The 20,714-nt window shown below is 42.8% G+C and overlaps 1 protein-coding gene across 1 annotated transcript; it reads left to right on the top strand.

Annotated features, from left to right (window-relative positions):
* Positions 1-13,178: 13,178 nt before the first annotated feature.
* LOC102133072 (large ribosomal subunit protein eL36-like) lies at positions 13,179-13,765 on the top strand. The gene has a single exon (XM_045399200.3). The coding sequence runs from the start codon at positions 13,257-13,259 to the stop codon at positions 13,698-13,700; it is 444 nt and encodes a 147-aa protein (XP_045255135.3). The 5' UTR covers positions 13,179-13,256; the 3' UTR covers positions 13,701-13,765.
* The last annotated feature ends 6,949 nt before the right edge of the window (positions 13,766-20,714 follow it).

Here is a 20,714-nt window from a genome sequence, read left to right as displayed (position 1 = left end):
TCAGAAAAGATTAAGAGACCCTGATAGAGAATATCTGCTTTTTGTTCCCAGGAAAGAATCACTCTGATTAATTCAGGGGCTAAGACATAGGAGGTGCCCAGTCAAGCCTGGTTAGGTGTCACTCAGAGCAGGTAGTCTGGGAAATCAGACCCACATAGCCTTAGTGCTGCATCTCTTACCCCCAGCACCACCCTCTACTCTTCTTCCTTTATGATAATTCACCATTTGAAGCTTGACATCAGCCTATCCACTGAACATTAGAAGAAAAGTAAGATTACTTGGCCCAAAAGAATGGATTTCCCACCCCTGTGGTCTGTATTAGTCTGTTTTCACACTGCTAATAAAGACATACTCCAGACTGGGTAATTTATAAAGGAAAGAGGGGGTTTGTTTTGTTTGTTTTGTCTTGTTTTTTTGAGACACAGCCTCACTCTGTAGCCCAGACTGGAGTGCAGCAGTGCAATCTCGGCTCACTGCAACCTTCACCTGCTGGGTTCAAGCAACTCTCCTGCCTCAGCCTCCTACACAGCTGGGATTACAGGCAAGCACCACTATGCCCAGCTAATTTTTGTATTTTTAGTAGGGTTTCACCATGTTGGCCCAGCTGGTCTTGAACTCAAGTGATCCACCTGCTTCAGCCTCCCAAAGTGCTGTGATTACAGGCATGAGCCTGTGCCTGGCCAGGAAAGAGGTTAAATTGACTTATAGTTCAGCATAGCTTGGGAAGCCTCAGGAAACCTACAATCATGGTGCAAGAGGAAGCCAATACATCCTTCCTCACATGGTAGCAGGAAAGAGAAGAACTGAGCAACAATGGGGAAAGCCCCTTCCTTGTAGAGCCATCAGATCTAGTGAGAACTCACTATTACGAGAACCTCGCGATGGTAACTGCTCCTGTGATTAGCTTACTTCCCACTGGGTCACTCCCTAGACATGTGAGGATTATGGGAACTACAATTCAAGATGAGATTTGGATGGAGACACAGCCAAATCATATCTTGGTCTAGGACATTTCAAGCCCATTCCTATTGAATTTAAATTAGTTATTTGCCCACCCAGGACCCATAGGCAAGCCACAGTTCCTGATATAACATATTTGTAATCATTTTTTTTAATTGGGGATATTTCTGATTCTCAACATGGAGATGAACAATAAAATGTCTGCTCTCCTCAATCCTCACACTGGAAGGACATTATGTTAAGTGAAATAAGTCAGGCACATAAAGATAAATACCACCTGTTCCCAATCATATATGGAAGCTTAAAAATGAGCTCATAGAAGTAGAGAGTAAAATTGTGGTTATCAGAGGCTGGGAAAGTACTGGGGGAAAACCCCACCCCTGATATTTAACATGGGTTCTTTTCTATTTCCCTAAGCATCTCGGCTGGTTTGAGAAATAAAGGGAAAGAGTACATGAGAGAGAAATTTTAAACTGGGTGTCCGGGGGAGACATCACATGTCGGCAGTTTCCATGATGTTCCCCGAGCCATAAAACCAGTAAGTTTTTATTAGCGATTTTCAAAAGGGGAGGGAGTGCTCGAATGGGGTGTGGGTCACAGAGATCACGTACTTCACAAGGTAATAAAATATCACAAAGCAAATGGAGGCAGGGCGAGATCACAGGACCATCGGATGGGGCAAAATTAAAATTGCTAATGAAGTTTCCGGCACTCATTGTCATTGATAACATCTTATCAGGAAACAAGGTTTGAGAGCAGACAACCTGTCTGACCAAAATTTATTAAGTGGGAATTTCCTCGTCCTAATAAGCCTGGGGGCACTATGGGAGACCAGGGCTTATTTCATCACTTTGGCTTCTACCCTAAAAGGTGGCCGGCCGCCTTAAGTGGGCCGTCTATAGACCTACCCTCAGGGCACATTCTCTTTCTCAGGGATATTCCTTGCTCAGAAAAAGAATTCAGCAATATTTCTCCTATTTGCCTTTGAAAGAAGAGAAATATGGCTCTGTTCCGTCTGGCTCACCAGCGGCCAGAAGTCTTCTCTCTCTTGTTCCCTGAACATTGCTGTTATCCTGTTCTTTTTTCAAGATGCCCAGATTTCATATTGTTCAAACACACGTGCTCTACAAACAATTTGTGTGGTTAATGCAATTATCACAGGGTCCTGAGGTGACGTATATCCTCCTCAGCTTACAAAGAAGATGACGGGATTAAGAGATTAAAGTAAAGACAGGCATAAGAAATCACAAGGGTATTGATTGCGGAAGTGATAAGTGTCCATGAAATCTTCACAACTTATATTCAGAGATCGCACTAAAGCCAGGTGTAAGAAATTATAAAAGAATTCATTTTGGGGAACTAATAAATGTCCAGGAAGTCACAATTTATGTTCTTCTGCTGTGGCTTCAGGCGGTCCCTCCATTCGGAGTCCCTGAGTTTCTGCAACAGGAAGGGTAGAGGGGTGTGGAGGATGGGGAGAAGTTGGTTAATGGATACAAAGTTACAGCTAGAGAAGAGGAATAAGTTCCAGCGTTCTGTAGCACTATAGGGTGAATATAGTTAAGAATTATTTTATGTATATCTTCAAAAAGCTAGGAGAGAGAATTTCGAATGTTCCCAACACAAAGAAATGATCAATGTTTGAGGTGATGGATATCCCAATTGCTTTGATTTGATCATCACACGTTGTATACAAGTATCAAAATATTACTCTGTATCCCATAAATATGTACAATTATTATATGTCAACTAAAAATAAAAGGAAAAAACATAAAAGTGAAAAGAAAGAACCCTGCAAAGCAAAATTTGAAACAGCACCCGAATCAAATTCCTCTTGGTCAAATTGGTTACACTTTGGAACTGGATATTATATTTTTCCCAGTGAATTGATTTAACCTTAGGACACAACCCTGCTCCTTCAGCAAGAAAAAGATAACATTGTGTTAAATTTTTAAAAGAGACATTATAAATTAATGTTACATTCTCTTTTTTGGGGGGAGGGGTGCAGAGGCTCCCACTCTGTCACCCAGTCTGGAGTACAGTGACCACTACGCTTGGCTATTTTTTTTTTTTTTTTTTTTTGTAGAGATGAGGTCTCACCATATTGCCCAGGCTTGTCTTGAACTCCTGAGCCATGGGATCCACACTCAGCCAGTGGCAGGACTGGGTGTGCTGCTGTGACCTGCTTCCACCTTGGGCATCAGTGTCTAAATGAGGGGAACACAGTGCCACTAACAAACTCGGAGACGCCAACAACTGCAGAGCCCCAAGAGGTGTTACAGCTTTGCCTGGGGAGTCCCAAGGTCTGAGACCCCAAGAAATGTCATAGCTCTCTCTCGTTCCTGCCACCTGCAACTCAGCAAATGAGGGCATGTCACAGCTCTCATTCAGTCCCACTGCCTGCAGCTCAGCAAATGGGGACATGTCACAGCTCTTATTCAATCCTGCTGCCTGCAGTTCAGTGAATAGGGGTGTGTCACAGCTCTCATTTGGTCCCACTGCCCACAGCTCAGCAAATAGGGGTATGTTACAGCTTGTTCCTGACACCTGAAGTTCAGCAGGTCCCAGATTCTTGTCCCGCAATCAAGAGGAATAAAGCATGCAGACAATGGAGACTAGGTAGGGCACCTACTCAACTGCTCAGTGTTTAACTGCCCAGTAGCAGGGAGACCTCCCTGCCTTGCTCACTTCTCTTTTACCTTATAAAAGTGTTCACTTTTTGCTCCAAAGGCAACGTGGCACATTTAAAGGAGGACACTTCCTGCCCTCCTCCCAAACTAGTTTCGGAAATACATTCACTTTTCTTGTGCCAGGCCTCGTGCTTGTAAATTGGACTCTACATGTGGCCTGCGACTGACCTGCTTTTCAGTTACACCAGTAGGGGGCAGTACAACACTGCCTGAGTAGGCGCCAGCTTGGAGGCCATTCCCTAGGGAGACTAAAAGAACCCGCGGACTCAGGACGATTTCCTAGGGTAAATTTAACATTTAAGAGACAATAGAAAAAAGGGATCTTGAAGAGGAAAATAAGGAGGATCAGTCAGAGAGCAAGGAGAAGGTGGTCTCAAAATGTGAGGGCAAAAATTTCAAGACTATATCCAGATTAACAAAAAGTGCTTCCATTTCATTTAACAATTGTGTGGTCATGAGCCACCTTGGCCATGATGAGAGGCATTTTAGTGGAGGCAGAAGACAGATTCTCCATTTCTCACCTCCTTTTTTCGGATCCCCACTTCTCTTCCTTTCTCCCTGTTGGATATTTCTTGAGCTGCACCTGGAGATGTAGAAATTAAAGTCATAATATTGCTCTTAAGCGACTCACAGTCTCATGGAGAAAACAGAGAAGAAAAACACTGAGAAGTTGCAAAATGGGAAACTGTGGTGTCACATAGAAAGGGTGCCTAATACAAACTGTGTATGATCAGAGGAGGTTGCTGTAATGAACATGAATAAAATTTTTTCTTATACACGAAAAAAATCAAATAACAATAGGGGTTTTTGTTTGTTTGTTTTTGAGACGGGGTCTCGCTCGGTTGCCAGGCTGGAGTATAGTGGCGCAATCTCGGCTCACTGCAGTCTCCGCCTCCTGGGTTCAAGCGATTCTCCCGCCTTGGCCTCCCAAAGTTCTGGGATTACAGGCGTGAGCCACTGCGCCCAGCCAAAGGGTTTATTTTTATACCTTTACTACCCAAAGAACTTGGCCAGTTCAGGAAAATGAGGATATTAATGTGGCTGAAATAAAGACTGGATACAGAAAGCAGATCCAGTTTCCAGACTGGTCCAGATCACTAATGTTTTAGTGTACCTGATGAAGGGTTTAAATTTTATCCTGAAGACTCGTGAAGGGAGGTAATTAAAGGGTTTTGAGCAGATTAGTGATATACTGTGGTTCACAAGTTAAAAAGAATATTCTGGTAAACAGGAGAATGAGACCACAAGCAAGGGGGGACATTTTAAGGCTATTGGAGGGATCCAGCTAAGCAATGATGAAAACCTTGGCCTTCATTATTACTCAACTTGGCTGAAGCAGAGGTGGTGGTGTGAAGGGCAGGGGTCAGAATGAGCAGAACTTGATACTTGGTTGCATATGGAGGTAAAGGAAGTGGGAATAGGAAGAGTCTGGTTCCTGACCTGGGTGGTCACATCAGTGGATAGGATAAGGGACAAGTTGGGACATGAGAGATGATAAGTTCAGTTTTGAATATATTAAGATTAAAATGTCTAAGAGGCAGATGAATATATGTATCTGGGGCTCAGGGGAGAGACCTGTGCTGTGTACCAGCACACAAGTAATTATGGCCACAAATTCTTACTCAGAAAGAATATGTAAAGTGAAAGCAGGTTGGGGATGGAATCCCCTGGTAATACCAACATTTAAGGGATGGCAAAGGATGAGGCATATGTAAATGAGACTGACAAAGATTTACTAGAAAAGAAGAAAGAAAATTAGACCATTTTGGCCAGGCACAGTGGCTCACGCCTGTAGTCCCAGCACTTTGGGAGGCCAAGGTGGGTGGATCACGAGGTCAAGAGATCAAGACCATCCTGGACAACGTGGTGAAACCCAGTCTCTAAAAATGCAAAAATTAGCTGGGGGTGCTGGCGCGTGCCTGTAGTCCCAGCTACTCAGGAGGTTGAGGCAGGAGAATCGCTTGAACCTGGGAGACTGAGGTTGCAGTGAGCTGAGATCATGCCAGTGTACTCCAGACAGAGCAAGATTCAAAAGAAAGAAAGAAAGAGAGAAAGAGAGAAAGAAAGAGAGAGAGAGAGAGGGAGGGAGGGAGGGAGGGAGGGAGGAAATTAGAGCATTTTAAAGGAAATTAAAGAATTTGAGGAATTAAGATGTTAATGGTGTTGAGTGCCTGCAGCTTTTACAGGCTGGGGACATAAGCAGCCAGTGACTCTACCAGTGTCAGGTATTACTTTATAGCAATACAAATTGAACTAATACAAAAAAAATAGAACTGAGGAGTTGGGCATTGCTATAAAGCAATTGCTGAAATGTGGAAGTGGCTTTGGAACCTGGTAATGGGCAGGGGTGGGAAGAGTTTGTAGGGCTCAGAAGAAGACTAGAAGATGAGGGAAAGTTTGGAACTTCTTAGAGACTTGTTAAGTGATTATGACCAAAAAGGTGACAGAACTATGAACAGTGAAGGCCAGGCTGATGAGGTAATAAGAATGAACATGAGAAATAGAATCAGTGGAGAAAGACAACAGGAGTGGTGCCATGGACAGCCAGATAACATAAAGTTCTGTGGAAGAAATGATGAATGGGTCAAATGCATCTGCTTCTGGTGAGAGCCTCAGGAATCTTCCAATCATGGCAGAAGGTGAAGGAGGAACAGGCATGCCACATGCAAGAGAAAGAGCAAGAGAGAGAGGGGAGGAGCTTCCAGGCTCTTTAAACAACTAGCTATTGTGTGAACTAATTGCTGCAGGGAGGACACCAAATCATTCATGAGGGATCCAACCCCATGACCCAAACACCTCCCATTAGGTCCCATCTCCAACACTAGGGTCACATGTCATTTGGAGGGGACATACATTCAAACAATATCATCCCTGAACTAGCAAATTAATGTTAGAAATGAGAGATTTCTTGAGGAATACCTACTAATTTCACATTTGACTAAACTTTGAAGATTCTTTCTGGAGGTTAAGGGAATACAGAAAGAGGTACCATCACCTCCTCCCCTTTTGGATCTTACAGAATTGCAGGCACACTCGATCATCAGAGGTGGAGATTCATAACAAAGAAGTTAAAACTCTACTTTTCTGTAGTGGTGGCAATGTACTGTAAGAGATTCAATTGCATTCAGTTATTACACTGTTCTCTTGGTTACCCTCCACTGTTTCCATTATTTGAGAAGAACTTTTTATAACTCTGATTATGCTGTTATATTTTCAGGAGGTAAATTCCTTACATGATCTAGTAAGCGTATCATCTCCCTTTTGTGCTGGTCTAACATCATGCCTTATATCTTAGTTCTTGCAGCAGCTGTATCCTACTTCAGACCATTTTGCATGAGTTTCTAAAAACAGTGTTCTATGGTTTCAACCCAAGGCCCTCCACCATACTTGAGATAGATCTTTAGGTGCTTGGGGTCAGCATGTCACACCAGCCACTGGGAGGTTACAAGCAAGGAGTAACCTCCCTTCCTAGAGCTTCCTTCCCAAAGGTCAGGCTGAGTGATTGATGGAAACCAGACAGAGAGTGTGAGTGAAGGAGCGTGAAAACCGGAATGCACAATAGAGATGTGAGATCTAAAATGGTTCTACACCCTCTGCCCACTCAGAAGTGACTTGTAGAAACTGGAGAAACCTAAGAAAAGCACAGTAGACTCATAGCCTGCTGAGCTAAACAGCATATGACACTCAAGTTTAGCCCTGTGAGTGAGTAGGAGGGAACCAAAGCCCCCAGAGGAAAGAAGTGTGCTCCAGCTTCAGGCAGCAAGCTCAAGGTTTCAGTGTGCACTGCTGCCAACAGGAGTATAGACTGTGGCTATGATGCAGCAAGCCCACCAGCCAAGAAGGAAAATAACAGTTTGTCAGGTCTGTGGCTGGTGTCCGTGAAGTCTCAAGTATTAAATTATGAAAGTTACATGCATTCTCAGGAAGGCTTTAACATAAATATAAATATTTCACGGAAAATTGGAAGAAGTATTCTATTCAAGATGTCCAAAGTTGGTTAAATAGTAATGAAAATATAATAATGGCCAGGCACGGTTGCTCACGCCTTTAATCTCAGCGCTTTGGGAGGCCAAGGTGAGTGGATCACTTGAGCCCAGGAGTTTGAAACCAGCCTGACCAACATGGGGAAACCCTCATCTCTACAAAAAATACAAAACTTAGCCCAGCATAGTGGCACACACCTGTAGTCCCAGCTATCCACGAGGCTAAGGTGGGAGGATCACCTGAACCATGGCTGCCTTGAACCATGATCATGCACTCCAGCCTGGGTGACAGAGCAAGATCCTGTCTCAAAAAAAATTGTGTATATATAATTATATATATACATATGTGTGTGTGTGTGTGTGTATGTATATACGTAAGGTATTCAAATATTCCTGTGCTTTTTTTTCTAGCTTAAAATTTAAAGTTCTCTATTTCGTGTTTTAATGTCAAACTTAGTTATTTTACAGAGATAGTTGTTGGATTTTGTTTGTTTGTTTTGAGACAGAGTCTTGCTCTGTGTCACCCAGGCTGCAGTAGGGTGGTACAATCATAGCTCAGGACAGAATCAAACTCCTGGGCTTAAGTGATCCTTCTGCCCCACCCTTCTCAGTGGCTAAGATTACAAGTGTGCACCACCATGATGAGCTATTTTTAAAAATTTTTCTATAGAAACAGGGTCTTGTTATGTTGCCCAGGCTGGTCTTCCAGTTGGTTACTGAAGCTTGTGCATTTGTCACGTATTTCTCGTGTCATGGTTTTCATCTCTGTCATTTCGTTTATGACCTTCTCTGCATTAATTACTCTAGCCATCAATTCTTCCAATTTTTTTTCAAGATTTTTAGTTTCTTTGCACTGGGTACATAATTCCTCCTTTAGCTCTGAGAAGTTTGATGGACTGAAGCCTTCTTTTCTCATCTCGTCAAAGTCATTCTCCGTCCAGCTTTGATCCATTGCTGGCGATGAGCTGCGCTCCTTTGCCGGGGGAGATGTGCTCTTATTTTTTTAATTTCCAGCTTTTCTGCCCTGCTTTTTCCCCATCTTTGTGGTTTTATCTGCCTCTGGTCTTTGATGATGGTGACGTACTGATGGGGTTTTGGTGTAGGTGTCCTTCCTGTTTGATAGTTTTCCTTCTACCAGTCAGGACCCTCAGCTGTAGGTCTGTTGGAGATTGCTTGAGGTCCACTCCAGACCCTGTTTGCCTGGGTATCAGCAGCAGAGGCTGCAGAAGATAGAATATTGCTGAACAGCGAGTGTACCTGTCTGATTCTTGCTTTGGAAACTTCCTCTCAGGGGGGTACTCCACCCTGTGAGGTGTGGGGTGTCAGACTGCCCCTAGTGGGAGATGTCTCCCAGTTAGGCTACTCAGGGGTCAGGGACCCACTTGAGCAGGCAGTCTGTCCCTTCTCAGCTCTCAACCTCCGTGTTGGGAGATCCACTGCTCTCTTCAAAGCTGTCAGACAGAGTCGTTTGCGTCTGCAGAGGTTTCTGCTACTTTTGTTATTGTTTACTGTGCCCTGTCCCCAGAGGTGGAGTCTACAGAGACAGGCAGGTTTCCTTGAGCTGCTGTGAGCTCCACCCAGTTCGAGCTTCCCAGCAGCTTTGTTTACCTACTTAAGCCTCAGCAATGGCGGGCGCCCCTCCCCCAGCCTCACTGCTGCCTTGCCGGTAGATCACAGACTGCTGTGCTAGCAATGAGGGAGGCTCCGTGGGCGTGGGACCCTCCCAGCCAGGTGTGGGATATAATCTCCTGGTGTGCCCGTTTCCTTAAAGCGTAGTATTGGGGTGGGAGTTACCCGATTTTCCAGGTGTTGTGTGTCTCAGTTCCCCTGGCTAGGAAAAGGGATTCCCTTCCCCCTTGCGCTTCCCAGGTGAGGCGATGCCTCGCCCTGCTTCAGCTCTCGCTGGTCGGGCTGCAGCAGCTGACCAGCACTGATTGTCCAGCACTCCCTAGTGAGATGAACCCAGTACCTCAGTTGAAAATGCAGAAATCACCGGTCTTCTGTGTCGCTCGTGCTGGGAATTGGAGACTGGAGCTGTTCCTATTTGGCCATCTTGCTCCGCCCCCCCCCAAAAAAATTTAAATATTAGCCCAGGCTGGTCTTAAACTCCTGGCCTCAAGCAATCCTCCTGCCTCAGCCTCTCCAAAGTGCTGGGATTACAGATATGATGCATCTAGCCTAAAGAATAATTTTAGATGATAATTGAGTGCAAAATCACGTTCATAAGAAGGTGGCTGCACACTGTTCACAATAGCAAAGACATGGAATCAACCTAAATGCCCATCAATAGGTAAAAAAATGTGGTACACATACGCCATGGAATACTACATGTGCAGCTATTACACATGCAGCTATTACACAAGTTTACCTATGTAACAAATCTGCATTTGCATCCCTGAACTTAAAAGTTAAAAAATAGAATCCCCGGGGCAAGATGGCCGAATAGGAACAGCTCCAGTCTCCAGCTCCCAGCACAAGCGACACAGAAGACGGGTGATTTCTGCATTTTCAACTGAGGTATGGGGTTCATCTCACTGGGGAGTGCCAGCCAATCAGTGCTGGTCAGCTGCTGCAGCCTGACCAGGGAAAGTTGAAGCAGGGCGAGGCATCGCCTCACTTGGGAAGCGCAAAGGGGAAGGGAATCCCTTTTCCTAGCCAAGGGAAACTGAGACACACAACACCTGGAAAATCGGGTAACTCCCACCCTAATACTGTACGTTACCAAGGGTCTTAGCAAACGGCACACCAGGAGATTATATCCCACACCTGGCCAGGAGGGTCCCATGCCCACGGAGCCTCCCTCATTGCTAGCACAGCAGTCAGAGATCTAACTGCAAGGCAGCAGCAAGGCTGGGTGAGGGGTGTCCACCATTGCTGAGGCTTAAGTAGGTAAACAAAGCCACCAGGTAGCTCAAACTGGGTCCTGGGTGGAGCCCACAGCAGCTCAAGGAGGCCTGCCTGTCTCTGTAGACTCCACCTCTGGGGACAGGGCATTGCTAAACAAAAAGCAGCAGAAACCTCTGCAGATGTAAATGACCCTGTCTGACAGCTTTGAAGAGAGCAGTGGATCTCCCAACACAGAGGTTGAGATCTGAGAACGGACAGACTGCCTGCTCAAGTGGGTCCCTGACTCCTGAGTAGCCTAACTGGGAGACATCCCCCATTAGGTGCAGACCAACACCCCACACCTCACATGGCAGGGTACACCCCTGAGATGAAGCTTCCAGAGCAAGAATCAGACAGGAACACTCACTGTTCAGCAATATTCTATCTTCTGCAGCCTCCGCTGCTGATACCCAGACAAACAGGGTCTGGGGTGGACCTCAAGCAATCTCCAACAGACCTACAGCTGAGGGTCCTGACTGTTAGAAGGAAAACTAACAAACAGAAAGGACACCCACACCAAAACCCCATCAGTACATCACCATCATCAAAAACCAAAGGCAGATAAAACCACAAAGATGGGGAAAAAGCAGGGCAGAAAAGCTGGAAATTAAAAAAATAAGAGCACATCTCCCCCTCCAAAGGAACGCAGCTCATTGCCAGCAATGGATCAAAGCTGGACGGAGAATGACTTTGACGAGTTGATAGATGAAGGCTTCAGTCCATCAAACTTCTCAGAGCTAAAGGAGGAACTATGTACCCAGCGCAAAGAAACTAAAAATCTTGAAAAATGAATGGAAGAATGGGTAACTAGAATAATCAATGCAGAAAAGGCCATAAACGAACTGACAGAGATAAAAACCATGACACGAGAAATACGTGACAGATGCACAAGCTTCAGTAACCGACTTGATCAACTGGAAGAAAGAGTATCAGCGATTGAAGATCAAATGAATGAAATGAAGCAAGAAGAGAAGTCTAGAGAAAAAAGAGGAAAAAGAAATGAACAAAGCCTTCAAGAAGTATGGGATTATGTGAAAAGACCAAATCTACGTCTGATTGAGGTGCCTGAAAGTGAGGGGAAAATTGAACCAAGTTGAAAAACACTCTTCAGGATATCATCCAGGAGAACTTCCCCAACCTAGTAAGGCAGGCCAACATCCAAATTCAGGAAATACAGAGAACGCCACAAAGATACTCCTCCAGAAGAGCAACTCCAAGACACATAATTGTCAGATTCACCAAAGTTGAAATGAAGGAAAAAATGTTAAGGGCAGCCAGAGAGAAAGATCGGGTTACCCACAAAGGGAAGCCCATCAGACTAACAGCAGATCTCTTGGCAGAAACTCTACAAGCCAGAAGAGAGCAGGGGCCAGTATTCAACATTCTTAAAGAAAAGAATTTCAACCCAGAATTTCATATCCAGCCAAACTGAGTTTCCTAAGTGAAGGAGAAATAAAATCCTTTGCAGACAAGCAAATGCTTAGAAATTTTGTCACCACCAGGCCTGCTCTACAAGAGATCCTGAAGGAAGCACTAAACATGGAAAGGAACAAGCGGTACCAGCCATTGCAAGAACATGCCAAAATATAAAGACCATTGATGCTAGGAAGAAACTGCATCAACTAACGAGCAAAATAACAAGCTAATATCACAATAACAGGATCAAGCTCACACATAACAATATTAACCTTAAATGTAAATGGACTAAATGGTCCAATTAAAAGACACAGACTGGCAAATTGGATAAAGAGTCAAGACCCATCAGTTTGCTATATTCAGGAGACCCATCTCACATTCAGAGACACACACAGGCTCAAAATAAAGGGATGGAGGAAGATCTACCAAGCAAACAGAGAACAAAAAAAAGCAGGGGTTGCATCCTAGTCTCTGATAAAACAGACTTTAAACCATCAAAGATCAAAAGAGACAAAGAAGGCCATTACATATTGGTAAAGGGATCAATTCAACAGGAAGAGCTAATTATCCTAAATATATATGCACCCAATACAGGAGCGCCCAGATTCATAAAGCAAGTCCTTAGAGACTTACAAAGAGACTTAGACTCCCATACAATAATAATAGGAGACTTCAACACCCCACTGTCAACATTAGACAGATCCACAAGACAGAAAGTTAACAAGGATATCCAGGACTTCAACTCAGCTCTGCACCAAGCAGACCTAATAGACATCTAATTAAACTAAAGAGCTTCTGCACAGCAAAAGAAATTACCATCAGAGTGAACAGGCAACCTACAGAATGGGAGAAAATTTTTGCAATCTACTCATCTGACAAAGGGCTAATATCCAGAACCTACAAAGAACTCAAACAAATTTACAAGAAAAAAACAAACAACCCCATCAAAAAGTGGGCAAAGGATATGAACAGACATTTCTCAAAAGACATTCATACAGCCAAAAGACACATGAAAAAATGCTCGTCATCACTGGCCATCAGAGAAATGCAAATCAAAACCACAATGAGATACCATCTCACACCAGTTAGAATGGCAATCATTAAAAAGTCAGGAAACAAAAGGTACTGGAGAGGATGTGGAGAAATAGGAACACTTTTACACTGTTGGTGGGATTGTAAACTAGTTCAACCATTGTGGAAAACAGTATGTCGATTCCTCAAGGATCTAGAACTATAAATACCATATGACCCAGCCATCCCATTACTGGGGATATACCCAAAGGATTATAAATCATGCTGCTATAAAGATACATGCACAAGTATGTTTATTGCTGCACTATTCACAATAGCAAAGACTTGGAATCAACCCAAATGTCCATCAGTGACAGACTGGATTAAGAAAATGTGGCACCCCTTCCGCCAGGGCCGCCACTGGAGAGCAGCAGCCATGGCTCTACGCTATCCTATGGCCGTGGGCCTCAACAAGGGCCACAAGGTGACCAAGAACGTGAGCAAGCCCAGGCACAGCCGCCGCCACGGGCGTCTGAAGAAACACACCAAGTTCGTGTGGGACATGATTCGGGAGGTGTGTGGCTTTGCCCCGTACCAGCGGCGCGCCATGGAGTTACTGAAGGTCTCCAAGGACAAACGGGCCCTCAAGTTTATCAAGAAAAGGGGGGGGACGCACATCCGCGCCAAGAGGAAGCGGGAGGAGCTGAGCAAGGTATTGGCCCCTATGAGGAAAGCTGCTGCCAAGAAAGACTGAGCCCCTCCCCCGGCTTCTCCCTGAAATAAAGAACAGCTTGACAGAAAAAAAAAAAAAGAAGAAAATGTGGCACATATACACCATGGAATACTATGCAGCCATAAAAAAGGATGAGTTTGTGTCGTTTGTAGGGACATGGATGCAGCTGGAAACCATCATTCTCAGCAAACTATCACAAGAAGAGAAAACCAAACACCACATGTTCTCACTCAGAGGTGGGAATTGAACAATGAGATCACTTGGACACAGAAAGGGGAACATCACACACCGGGGCCTATTATGGGGAGGGAGGAGGGGATAGGGATGGCTTTGGGAGTTATGCCTGATGTAAATGACGAGTTGATGGGTGCTGCACACCAACATGGCACAAGTATACATATGTAACAAACCTGCACGTTGTGCACATGTATCCTAGAACTTAAAGTATAATAATAAAAAAAAATAAAAATAAATAAATAAATAAATAAAAAGTTAAAAAATAAAAAGAAGGTGTCTGCTATGCTTGCTATATAACATACTCTAATTATGGGTGTCTTGAAAAACAAGTGATTATTGAAATGCTATTTTTTTATTATTATACTCTAATTTCTGGGATGCATGTGCAGAACATGCAGGTTTGTTACATAGGTATACACCTGCCATGGCATGGTGGTTTACTGCACCCATCAACCTGTCACCTACATTTGATATTTCTCCTGATGCTATCCCTCCCCTAGCCCCCAACCCGTGACAAGCCCTACTGTGGGATGTTCCCCTCCCTGTGACCATGTGTTCTCACTGTTCAACTCCCACTTATGAGCGAGAACACAAGGTGTTGACTTTCTGTTCCTGTGTTAGTTTGCTGAGAATTATGGTTTCTAGCTTCATCCATGTCCCTGCAAAGGACATGAACACATCCTTTTTTATGGCTGCATAGTATTCCATGGTGCATATGTGCCACGTTTTCTTTATCCAGTCTTATCATTGATGGGCATTTAGGTTGGTTCCAAGTCTTTGCTATTGTGAACAGTGCTACAATAAACATAACATGTGCATGTGTCTTTATAGCAGAATGATTTGTAATCCTTTGGGTATATACCCAGTAATGGGATTGCTGGGTCAAATGGTGTTTCTGGTTCTAGATCCTTGAGGAATGGCCACACTGGCTTCCACAATGGTTGAACTAATTTACACTCCCACCAACAGTGTAAAAGTGTTCCTATTTCTCCACAGCCTCTCCAGCATCTGTTGTTTCCTGACTTTTTAATGATCGCCATTCTAACTGGCATGAGATAGTATCTCACTGTGGTTTTGATTTGCATGAAATGCCATTTTTTAAACTACACTAGTTGTTGACAGCACTGTTAAGGATGGCTTAAATAAGCAACAACAGTTTCTCAATTTGAGGTGACACAAACTCCCCCCCTTGAAAAGCAGAAGCATTCTTTCTAAATTTTCTCTCAACTTTCTGGAGTTTCTAAATTTTCGCCCACACTCTGCTCTACCATCATACCAATCTCACAAAGATGGAGTCATGAGGGCCTCAGAAATCAGACTGTTTTGTGCTCCTAATTTTCTTCTCCAAATACAAAGAAGGAAATGCTGGATATAATTCTTAATTACTCAATTTTTATTGCTACCCATTTACTCATTTGATGTACTTATTGAAGGTCTGCTGTATACCACGCACTGTTCTACTTACTGGGGATAGGGCAGCGAACAAAGCAGACAAAGTCTTTCTTCTGATGCTTCTTAGATTTTAGGGTAGCAGATCCTAGAAGGAAAAAATAATAATAAGGCAGAGTAAGGGGATAGAGAGTAAAAGATCAGGGAGTGATGTTCATAGGGGCACAAGAGCCCCTGTCTGATAGGTGACACTGAGTAGATCTCAAGAAAGAGATAGCCATATGGCTATCTGGGGAAGGGCCCTCCTCTAGTGCAAAAGCTTTGGAGTGTTCAAGAACTTTGAGGTGGTTAGCGTGACAGGTGTGGAATAGGCCAGGGGAAAGTGATGGGAGATGACATTAAAAAGGTAGCCAAGAACCATCATATAGGGTCTTGGGAGCCCTGGGAAGAACTTTGTATTTTATTCAAAGAACTATGGGAGACAATTGGCAAGCAGAGGAATAACATGATCTGACTTATGTGTTTAAAGCATCACTTTAGTAGCCTGTGAAAAATACATTATAGGTGACAAAGATAGAGGCAAGGAGACTAGTTAGGTGGCTGCTGCAATAGCGCAGGTGAGAGATGGTAGTGGCAAAGGTGGTGAAGGCAATGAGAAGTTATCGGGTTCTAGGCATTTTTTTCCAAGGCAAAGTCAATAGAACTTTCTAATGGATGGATATGGGGATAAGAAAGGGGAGTCATGGATAATTATAATTTTCTGTCCTAAAAACCTGAGTGATTGGAGCTGCGGTTTACTGAGTTGAAGAAGACAGATAGAGGAGGAGGTAGAGGGTAGGCAAACAGGAGTTTGATTTGGCACATGTGAAGTTTTAGATGCCTGTTAAATGTCCAAATGGAAATTCTGAGTAGGTAGCTTGAATACAAGACTTGAATTCAAGAAATAGGTTACAGTTGGAAATAAAATTTGGTATTTCAAACCAAGAGACTGAACGAGATCACCTAAGGAATCAGGATAGATTAAAAAATGAGTAAGTCTAAGGACTGAACCCAGAGACATTTTCCATTGCTACAAAGGAATACCCAAGATGGGGTAATTCATAAAGAAAAGAGGTTTATTTGGCTCATGATTCTGCAAGCTGTACAAGAATGGCACCTACATCTGCTCAGCTTCTGGTGAGGGCTTCAGGAAGTTTACAATCATGGCAGAAAATGAAGCAGGGGCAGGCATGTCACATGGTGAGAGACGGAGAAAAAGAGAGAGGCGGGAAGGTACCAGGCTCTTTTAAACAACCAGGTCTCACATGAACTAATAGGGCAAAAGCTCACTTATTACCATGGGGAGGGCAACAAGCCATTCATGAGGGATCCACCCTCATGACCCAAACACCTCCCACTAGGCCCCATCTCCAACACTGGGGATCACATTTCAATGTGAGATTTGGAGGGAACAAATATCCAAGCCATAACACTTGGGAAGGAGAGAACCAAGAGAGAGTAGAGTCTCATGGGCCAACATGTCTCAAGAAAGAGGGAATGATTAACTACCAAATGCTTTTAATTAAATTTTATTTTACAAAGGCAGTTACTTTCTAATTCAACATAGGCTTTACTTTCATTTTCAGTTCTTCTCTAGATGTTTTTTTGGTGGGATACCCCCAGGACTTTTCACTGATCTCATTCCACCCAGTTCAGGTCTCTTTCCATTTCATAATAGTTTCTCTCCATATCTTCCCAGAAATCTTGTCATTTTCAGGAATAAGGAAAGCTGAGACATGAAACAAGAGTAAAATTGTTTGAATGAGAATGAAAGATCTGCTCCAAAATCACTTCTAGGTCAATTTATACAGGATATCTCATCTCCATCCTCATTCTGTTTGCCAAGATTTTCAGGATTCATAATCATGGCACTTTAAAACTACTATTTCTGCCATTGCCACATTTGTACTAGTATGGTGCACAAATGGGTGATACCTCGTAATGGAGGTATTACTGGGTTTGAGGTCATCATAATACTTTAGTTGATATCTTGGCTGTGATAATAAAATGCTGTGTAATTTTGGGGAAAATACCTCTCTGGTTCTTAATAAAATAAGGTCAATATTAGTAAACAAGTTGTCAACCTGTGACCCAAGTTAGAAAAATGTCTTGTTTGCAATTATGGTCAGACATTATGCTCAGTCTCTTATTAGTTCTCATTGTTTGCAGATTCCTTTGGATTTTCTATGTCCACAGTGATATGGTCTGAAAATAACAATTATTTGTCTCTCTTTCTAATATAGTTACATCTTCTTTATTTTTCTTGTCTCGTTGCTTTGGCCAAGATACCAGTTAATTAATAAATTCTATCAGTGACTAGAGAAATCCTTATCTTATTCCTGACTTTGATACTATTTCTTCTAAAGGTTCAGCATTAAGTATGATGTTTGCTAAAGTTTACTAAAAATTTTTGAAATTATGAATCCATATTTAATTTTATCAAAGTTTTTACTATGTCTTCTGAGATGATCATATGTTGTTTTACATTTAATCAATGTGATGGACTATGCTGATAAATTTTGGAAATATTGGCCCATTCTCACATTCATGGGATGAATGCTATTTAGTCATGGTGTGTTTTTATATGCCAATGGCTTTGATTTGCTAAAGTGTCACTTAGGATCTTTGCAACTATGTTCATGAGTGATGCTGGTGTGTAATTTTCTTTCCTGTATTTGCAGGATTTGGGTATCAAGGCTTCTTTTAGACACATATGCCCTCACTTTTCATGTGCTGTGGATTTCTACAATGTTTCTCACTCACAGAAATTTTCACCTTAGTTTTGAGCAAGGCCATACATTTTAATACATTTGAAAATGTTTTATCTATCATTACTGTGTTTTTCAAGTTCACATTGATTCGTTTTGCCACTTGACATGAAGTCTTTTTTAAAAGATTTCACCATTATTTCAATCAAGTCAGTGGAGAGAATGGATATAAAAACATGTGATCAGACATGAGAAATTACAGACAAGATGGAGTGAGTGAATTTATCTCTATTCTTGCCACTAATTACAGATTTTAATAAAACCCTGGACATAATGTATAAAACACAAACACAAGAAGATTCTAAACAGTTGAGAGACGACGTGGTGGCAAGGGACCTCTGGACATGAGGAATGACATGACAATGAGTTACCTGTGTTTTCTTTTTGACCCCTGTGTATTCTAGGCTGTGTGCTAGATAAGAATATAATCTAGAAATGTCAATCCCAAGGATTTTCTGTTCTCTCTTGCCAAAAGACTGGAAAGGGGACTGCTGGAATAGAAGCCTTTAAACAATAATCACCATATTCTAGCCAAACACCAGGTGGAAATACCGGACACACACCCCTACCAGCAAAGGCCAAGTGGAAAACCTATATTTAAACCCCCTACCCCACCCCTTGGCAATAAGGAATAATCCCTCCCCACTCCCCACTCCCCACTGGGGTGACATCAGAAGAGGCTAAGTAGGAAGACTGAACCTCCACTCCCTCCCTGAACAATGAGGCACTCCTCCCAGTTCTTCCTTTGGGTGGTGTCAGAAAAGGCCAAATGGAGAGTCTGGATTTTTACCACTGCTCAGCAGTAATGTGGTCCCCTATCTTATCATCATGGTGTCAAATTTTACTCATCATAACAAGAACCAGGACAATCTAGACTTGAATGAACAAAAGGCAAGCAACAGACACCAAAACCAAGATGACACAGATGTTAGAATTATTTTACAAGGATTTTTAAGAAACCATAGTAAAAATGCTTCAACTAGCGATTATGAACACATTTAAAACAAATAAACAAAAAAACCTAGAAAGTCTCTTAAAAAAGAATAGAAGATATAAAGAAGAACCAAAGGGTAGAATTGAATAATACGATGATTGAAACGTAAAACTAATTGAATGAGTTTAATGAGCTTAATAGCAAAATGGAGGCCAGTGTCAGTGGCTCACACCTGCAATCCCAGCACTTGGGGAGGCCAAGGTGGGTGGATCACCTAAGGTCAAGAGTTCAAGACCAGCCTGGCCAACATGGCAAAAGTCTGTAGTCACCAAAATATAAAAATTAGCCAGGTGTGGTGTTGGGTGCCTGTAATCCCAGCTACTCAGGAGGCTGAGGCAGGAGACTCTCTTGAGCCCAGTAGGCAGAGGTTGCAGTGACCCGAGATCGCACCACTGCACTCCAGCCTGGGCAACACAGCGAGACTCTGTCTCAGAAAAAATGAAAAAATAAAAAAATAAAAAATTTCAAAGTGGAGATGAAAAAGTAAAGAATCAGTGTACTTGAAGATAAACAATAGAAAATGCCCAATCTGAAAGTGTTCAATCTGAAAGTTTCAAGTGTTGAAAGAAAAAGAACTGTTGGCCGGGCGCGGTGGCTCAAGCCTGTAATCCCAGCACTTTGGGAGGCCGAGACGGGCGGATCACGAGGTCAGGAGATCGAGACCATCCTGGCTCACACGGTGAAACCCCGTCTCTACTAAAAAATACAAAAAACTAGCCGGGCGAGGTGGCGGGCGCCTGTAGTCCCAGCTACTCGGGAGGCTGAGGCAGGAGAATGGCGGGAACCCGGGAGGCGGAGCTTGCAGTGAGCTGAGATCCGGCCACTGCACTACAGCCTGGTCGACAGAGTGAGACTCCGTCTCAAAAAAAAAAAAAAAAAAAAAGAAAAAGAACTGTCAACCATATTACCTGATATGGTTCTCAATGAATATAGACAATATATTTAGGTGAATCTCAATCTAAACTTCACACCTTACATTAAAACTGGATGATACATTTAAATGTAAAACATAAAACTATAAAACTTTCAGGAGAAAACCTTTGGGCCCTAGTGGTGGGTAGAAAAATAACTGGTAAGTAGAATTTCACCAAAATTAAAATTTTTGCTCTGCAAAAGACCCCTTAAAAAAGATGAAAAGACAGGCTACAGACTAAGAGAAAATACTAGTAAACCACATATCTGACGAATGACTCATACCTAGAACATACAAGGAATTGTCAAAACTCAACAGTAAAAAAATAAAGAAAGAAAGAATCTGATTATAAAATGGACAAAAGACATAAATAGACACTTCACCAAGGAGGATGTGGATATATAGATGGCAGATAAGCACATGAAAAAATTTTCAACATTATTAGGCTTTAGGGAAATGCAAGTTAAAACCACAATGAGGTATCACTGCAACACTTATTACAAGAGCTAAAATATAAAATAGGAATAAACCAAATGCTGATAAAGATGGGGAGCAAATGGATCTCTCATAGATTGCTGGTGGCAAAGATTTTACTTTATTCACTCTGAGAATAATTTAGCAATTACTCAGTCTCACACGTCTGTGGCGTGACCCCTCCCAGCTCTTTAAAAATCAGCTGGGGAAGAGGTCTGAGT

Source organism: Macaca fascicularis, chromosome 1, assembly GCF_037993035.2.
Source record: "Macaca fascicularis isolate 582-1 chromosome 1, T2T-MFA8v1.1".
In the NCBI taxonomy this organism is placed as follows: Eukaryota; Metazoa; Chordata; class Mammalia; order Primates; family Cercopithecidae; genus Macaca; species Macaca fascicularis.
The sequence above is the reverse complement of the archived record's forward strand: the minus strand, read 5'-3'. Positions and strand labels throughout refer to the sequence as shown.